The following is a 7295-nucleotide window of genomic DNA, read 5'->3' on the forward strand; positions in this document are numbered from 1 at the left end:
AAGGATGTGTGGTTTTCAACCAACAAACAAGATTTCAGTTATTTATGACATACAGCAGCTGCCCAGCTGGGAAATGTGCAGTGCAGTCCTAGTTTTTCGCTTGTCTCTCTCATTGCTGTTTATGTCATTTAATATGAGTGCATTTCTGCATTATTATGACAGTGCCAAATACAGATCGCAGTATACTGATGTTTGTCTTAAATTTATTTAACAAAACAAACAAATCTGGCAAATGGCTTCTCTTGGCCCTTGCAGACCCATTGTTTGACAACACTGTGTAAAAAAGAGGCACTGGTACTCATTTTCATCAGAATGTTCTTACTGTAACTTGTCCATATATGGTTGTCATAAATGTCATCAGTGGAAATCTCATTCAGTCATCTTTGTTTGATTTTATTCTGCATTCTACAGTGCATATAACAAAAAATGCTCTAGGTCCCAGAAATATCAGAGCTATTGCAGCTCTCTACTCATCTCAGCCAGTGCTCTCCCCTAACTGTGCCAGCATTATTGTATCATTCCACTTCATCCAGATGTCAAGATTGCTTACTTTCTGTTCTGTTTCCTCAGGCATGGTTTGCCTTGAACATGTGTCTTGTCTTTCTTTGCCACCTAGCATAAGGTTTGTCCGTAGCAGTTTGCTAAGAGTAGTTTCTTTTTCTCCCTTTATGATAATGGTTAACATCAACCCAGGTTGTTCTTCACCTCCTACATTGTAACCCTGAACACTGAGCAGCAGCTGTTGATATATAATTTAGGCCTGGGAATAGGTTACTTTTGAGCTTTTTGAAGCTTCTTGAATGATTTCTAGTATTGGCCAGTCTTTTTTGGTGTGCTTTACTTTGGTTTGGGAAAGGATGATTAGCAGTAGCAGCAACAATAATAATAACCTTGCTATTTTATATAGCTTCTTTCATGGTACATCATCAACATCTCTCACCTACAGTACTTGTCTTACTTGTCTGCCTAAGACTACTGTTTATGACTTAACTGGAAGAAAAGTCTAATAAACACTTTAAAGACTGCTTCATATTTTTACATCTGTCCTTTTTAAGGTCTTATTGTTGGCTTGATGCATCTTAGACCTTCAAGGTCATAATCATCTCATTAGCCCAGTACATGCCTGACACTTTTTGTTTGCAGGAGGCCTCTTCTTTCTGCCTACATGAAACGTTTTGAATTTGCAATGGCTAGATAGTATATACATTTTAATCTTATCTGAGCCTTAATTTAGGTTTGTTGTGCAAAACCAAAGTATAAATGACTTTCGCCACTGTTGATTTTTTTCAGTATTTCTTGAGGATTTCTGAGCTACACAGAAGCCTTTATTTTCCTCTTAAAGAAACGGGAAATACTGTACTGTATGTGTTTTGGCGTGTGGTTTGAAACCTGGGAATCTCTTATACAGTCGTCCGTCTAGACCTTCTCTTCTTGGTGCATGCTGAAGTGCTGGTGCTTGCTTTCCCAGAAGGGATATCTGCAGGATTCTTTCACTGGAGGGACAGGCCCACAAATTCTCTGGTCACTTTGGAGAACTTTGTTTCCTCCAAACACCTCCAATTAGGTTGCCCCCTGTTTTCGGATTTCCGAGAGGTTTTCATCATTGTGTGTCTCACAAATTATTCCCCCATGTCTGTGCACTTGAATGCGTACAGGACATGTTACTGTACATCTTCTCACTTATAAATCCTTGAGTGCTGTGTTTTAGTTATTCTGCACTTTTCCATGGCTCTTGAAGAAATACACATATTGCCACACCTACTTTGCACTTTTACTTATTGCCCATTTTCACTGCCTTTCTTGGGAGGTCTTCCCAGAAACAAGGATTCTTATTTTTTGGTCCATTTGCTTTCAGACAAAAAGAAACCTCTGTAATACTGGCGTGAATCTGAAGATTAACGTTGAACCTGGAAATATGCATCCTCACCTAGGCCGGTTTCCTTGCAACTGGGCACCAGTGCTCTCTTTTTTTCCCCCCACAAAGGATGACAAACTCTCTTTCACCATGGATATCTGGTGAAAAAAATGGAAGTGGACTACGTCAGCATACTGCATTTTGCCTGTTTGTGGCTTTCTCTTTCAGAGCACCAGTGGTTACTTTTTTAGTAACCTGACACTGTGCCACAAAGTGTGTTTCAGAAACTGTTGTGTTTTCTCCCTCTTTCTTCTGATATGTAGGTGCCGGAGCGAAAAGAGTTTAATGGCCTGCTTTGCCCCACTAACAGGCAGTGTGTTCCCCTTGATGTCCCAGGGCGGGCAGTATCAATCCGAGCCTCCTCTTTGCCTCGGCTGGCAGTAGAAGCACAGGTACAACCTCTACATTCTCTTGACACTGTAGGTGTGGTGCCAGATGCTGTCTGGGAGGACCTCTTATTCCGTTTCCTGCGCGACCTGGATTAAAGGTGGAAGCAGATCAGTATAGTAAAGCAGAGCATTGTCCTGAAAGGGCACATTTCGCCTGTGTCTTCTTGAGGTGCTGCATGAACCGATTATTAGCATTGAGCTGCTTTTGCGGGTTGCAGTTTTTGGTGATGGCAGGATCGATGGCAGATTAAAAACACAAGTGGTAAGATTGGATTTAAAAAATATTTATGGTGTCATTGCTTCTGTGACAAGGGTGAAAATGGCACATCAGCAGGGGTGAAAATGATCAAAGTTTAGGCATTCTTGCATTCTGATATTTAATATGAGTGTAACAGTACAATTATTATTTTTACAGGCATAACAGAAGAGTGAAAAATAACAAATAGGGCATTTTTATACTTTATGTGAATCAGTGGGTGTTTTGTAAGGAGATTTTTAATAGTCCTTTGTTCACATTATTTCATATACTGCTATTTCTAATCCTTTCATTGACAGATAATTCTTTAGAAAAAATATTTTTTTACTCGTATTTTTCTGTGGAATTGTGATCAGACCTCCCGTGTTAATGTATTAACTGGACATTCACTGTATATATCTCTTACCCCACAATGGAAATCGTTAATTTCAGAACCATTCAGTACATGCCTCAGCAGTTGAAATCTGCAATCTTACCATCATTTTTTTCCACTGCTTCCAGAAGAGGACAATTCACCTGGGACATTAGAAAATGGCTGCCTCATGCCCTAACTTTATTCTTTGTGTCTTTGTAAAATGAACTGTTGGAATCCATCCTTAAAGTTTGCCATTAAAAAACTTAGTATCAAACTGTAAAATGTATTTTACTGTTCTACTGATATTTCCACTAAGAAAGTTACTGATGTATGTTTTATCTATTGTATGAGCAGAATCCACATTTCTCCATTATCAGTGAGTGGCTTGTTCCACTTGAAAATAGTTCATTGACCAAACTTCTCTTTTCAGGTGTAATGTGCTAGTTTCCAACTGAAACTTCAGTATTGTTTTTTCAGTCGTATTATAATAATGGTACTGTAACTCAGCTGAAACCTTTTATCCAAGGAAGGTAGAGAAACTAAGGAGTGAATCATACTTCCATGTCCACTGCTGCACAGTCATTTATAATCACTCAGTTTAACATCTTACTCAAACTACAGGCAGGCCACTTACAGCAAGGGGCCAGACGGTGAGTCAGAACAGAGGCTTTTGGGAGCCAGCCCTTTACCTCAACACCCGGACCAGTTGACCTCAAACTAGCTAGATCATTTCAAGTCTTTCTAACTGCTCTCTAATGGCGTTTCACGTTAACTCAGGTCATGACGGACAGCAGCACAATGAAGCGTTCTTTTTCCACTATTGGGGACCAGCGTGTGAACGGACTGTGGTTGGATGAGTATTCCCTGGAAAGAGTCAGTCCTGACCGTCTGTACAGACCTCGACAGCGGAGCTACAGGGGTTCTGGTCAGTCGCACTTCAAGCATGATAATAACAGATAGGGGGTCCAGTTTTGCTTTTGGACAAACCATGGGCAAAAAGGTGCTTTATAAGTTAGAAGATTGATTGGTTTATTGGTTTATTGGTTGAGTGGTTGTTCGATTGTTTGGTTGATTGGATGGTTGGTTGATTGGTGAATTAATGGATAGATAGAGGGATGGGTGGGCAGTTAGTTCACAACAGGCACAAGCGTCTGGATCTAAAATAAAATTTTTCATATGCAGGATACTGATGTTCACCTTGTGTTGGTACCTGCAAATTGCTTTCTAATAAAATAAGTGAAATCATTATGTTTTTCTTAATTATTTGTCTTAAGAAAAGCAAAATACTGTATCTTTTCTCTTTTTAATGCAATCTCTAAATAATATTATTTTAGTATTTTTATACAGAACATGCCACCTTCATAAGTTACTTATTACTCATTTTTCCAGCTTCGTGTTTGTCTTTTGCTTTGTCCTTGGTCCTTGTAAATCTTTCATTAATCATGTTAATTCATTAATCAATAAGGGAAAAGTATTAAAGGCGAATAACCTGTGAATGAAAGTTTTTAGCTTCTTGATTGGCTGTTCCACTTACACACTGAGTAGAACTAAACTGCATTGCCGCAAATAACAACCCTTTTTTATTCAGTTTATTAAGCAGAACAAGTGATTAAATGAGCTTTTGTACCAGGCATTCACAAATGATTTATTGAAGTAATTCCTTTTTCGCAAACCCCTTCACCTTGGCTTTAAGAAATAATAATATAGTGTGTCCAAAGCTGTATGGCCATGCCTTCTCAACTGTGCTTCTGTTCTGCAGGGATTTTAAGTGTTATTGTCTAAAATAATCTGTGGATTTTTAAAAGTCCTAAAAATTAAATTTTAACCCCTTTAATTCTATGTCCTAAAGTTAACAAGATCTGATGTGGGATAAAACAAAAAGAATATGCATGGATCTTTAAGCCCCTCTGTTGTGTGTTCTGTTGTCTTTTGGAGTATCTTCAGTATCTCCACTAAACGTACTGAGCTCTTTACTGCACTTTCAGGTCATAGAATTATCTACCTTTTGCAGCGGATGGAGCACACATGCTTCTGTCCCTTTCAGAAAAGCAAAACAATACATACAGTACCTTTACTTTTAAACCTATAAACTCCTCAGTTGCTGTTTTTAATTTTGTTTTCTACAGTCTCTTTATATGTTGTATGAAACAACACGTTCCTTGCCCCAGTTACCACGTGTTTCTCATCATTTAAAAAATTGCGTCCGAATATCTGCTTACAACCGCTTATTGGTTAAACCTTCTCCACAATCTGCTTTATTGGAACCTCAGGTTTAAAATCGGACCACCGGCAGCCAGGGGACAGGGAAAGGGGCCGATCCAAAGAGCGCAGACACCTGCTGTCCCCTGATGTATCCCGCTGTAACTCTGAGGAGCGCAGCCAACACCATTCCCGGGAACGCAAGCATTCCAGGTCCCCCAGTGAGGGCAGGTCACACACACCCCACAGACAGGTGGGCATCACGCGCCGTTCTGTCTGGAAGGCTTTGACTATAGAGTCCCATGTGTTTGTGCAGTGGGTGCATACAAGTGTTGAGAATTCTAAACCAACAGAAGCCTAAAGGAATTGGTCTCTACAGATTGGCAGGGCTGACACCCATCTTGCAGTGAGACAGGAACTCTGATCTTCCAAATCACAAGTTATTCAGAAAAGACACATAGAGTCCCACCTCCCATAATAGACAGAGGTTAGTTCCTACTAGGAGTCCACTGCCCATGTGTGTTTTTTGTAAGGAAATAAGGAAATTTATAAATTAGAGGAGATCATTCAGTCCATCTCTTTTGTTTGGTTGCTAATAATAAATGATGTGACAATCCCATCCAGCCATTTTTTGAAAGATCCAATGGCATCAACTTCAACTACATGGCTGGACAGCTTGCTCCTGACACCTCCCACCTTTTGTGTAAAGAAGTGCTTCCTGTTCTCATTCCTAAATGCACTGCCTGTTAATTTCCATCTGTGTCCTGGGGTCCTTGCTTCATTTGTTTTTAATTCTGCAGTAGTCCTTAGTGGGTTATTTTCTGTAGCTTTCTGTAACTTTGAAGCGAAGGCGTTTGTCTCTTCCCAGGGCACCAGCTCGGACAGTCCAGTCCCCTCCACATCGGAATCCAGCACGCCACGCGGCCGGCGTCAACTGCCCCAGACACCCTCTAGGCCACGGCCACACATCTCCTATTCGCCCCTGGTGCGCCGTGCCCACCCTTCCCCGCCAGGTGATGGGAGCAGCCCGCGGACCCAAGAGGCAGAGTGCGGGGACCAGGCCTGGGGAGAGGGGGCCACATCCGGGCAGGGTGGCAGCCACCGCTCCACCCCGCACCGCTACATCTCCGAGCCTTACCTGCCCCTGCACGAGGACTACAACAGCCCCGACTCTGCCGGCCTGGAGGAGACACTCACTTTCGAAGCCGCTGTGGCCACGAGCTTTGGACGCTCCAATACCATCAGCTCGGCGCCGCCACTGCGGCACAGCTGGCAGGTCCCCAACGGGCACTTCCGCAACCGCCTCTCTCAGTCCAGCTCGGTCGCTGGCTGCGAGCTGTTCAGCGACACAGACGAGGACGACCGCTGCTAGGTGGCAGGGAAACCGTGAACGGACATTTGGCAAGAGACTTCCTGCCCAGTGGGGCTGTACCCTTACTTACATGTGTGTATGTGTGTGGGCGTGCGTAAGTGTGCCAAATTTAAAGAATAAGAAACAGGGAGGACTGGCATTAGCATGTGGGCAATGGTTTTGTTTTTTGTTCCTTTGCTTCCCCCCATGTACTCACTGAAAGGTGTCCTAAGCGCGTCCTCCCCTAAGCGCTACTTCAACAGAGTTTTCTCCCCAAGCGGTTTATGTCCTCTTCAGAGGTGGGTATTTCACTTTTCCCTCACTAGTATCTTCACTCCACTGCCTGGAGGTGATCTTTTAAAAAGTCTGTCACACTGGGGCTGCTTTGGATTTGTGGATATTTATCCCCTCTCATGCGTGGAATTGAATTCTTAAACACTAACGGGGAAAAAAACTCTCTCCATTGCAAAAACTCTGAGCTCACTCTAGAGCAGAAATATTACAGTATGTAACATCAAAGGACACTTCAAAGATATGTAGAGTACAGAGAAATGAATCCTACAGTTGTTGTTTCTGTGTGAGCATATCAGCAGAAGTTAATGTCACAGAACAATAAGTTTATGAGCATCACCTTTTAGAATAAAGAAAACCAGAATTGCCAGATGCCATAGGCCAGACTCACAAGAGATTAGCTAAAAAAGTTCAGTCCACCTCAAAACCAATTAACTTTTTTGATTTTAGAGATATTTAAAAAAAAACTAATTTTGATTCCTGAAGTTAATTTTTTCCAAGTTTAGTATCTTAGCTATAAACTAGTCTGACCAGAGGGA

The 7295-nt window shown here is 41.8% G+C and overlaps 1 protein-coding gene across 1 annotated transcript in view; it reads left to right on the forward strand.

Annotated features, from left to right (window-relative positions):
• The window catches only part of cacna1ea (calcium voltage-gated channel subunit alpha1 Ea), a 177245-nt gene extending 170427 nt beyond the window's left edge, over positions 1 to 6818 (forward strand). The window contains exons 42-45 of the mRNA XM_088927597.1: positions 2179 to 2307; positions 3693 to 3840; positions 5186 to 5367; positions 5983 to 6818. Of these exons, the coding sequence (XP_088783723.1) occupies positions 2179 to 2307; positions 3693 to 3840; positions 5186 to 5367; positions 5983 to 6486 (963 nt within the window). The 3' untranslated portion in view covers positions 6487 to 6818. The remainder of the gene's footprint in view (positions 1 to 2178; positions 2308 to 3692; positions 3841 to 5185; positions 5368 to 5982) is intronic.
• Positions 6819 to 7295: the final 477 nt, after the last annotated feature.

This window comes from Atractosteus spatula, chromosome 11, assembly GCF_055471065.1.
Source record: "Atractosteus spatula isolate fAtrSpa1 chromosome 11, fAtrSpa1.hap1, whole genome shotgun sequence".
NCBI classification, from domain to species: Eukaryota; Metazoa; Chordata; class Actinopteri; order Semionotiformes; family Lepisosteidae; genus Atractosteus; species Atractosteus spatula.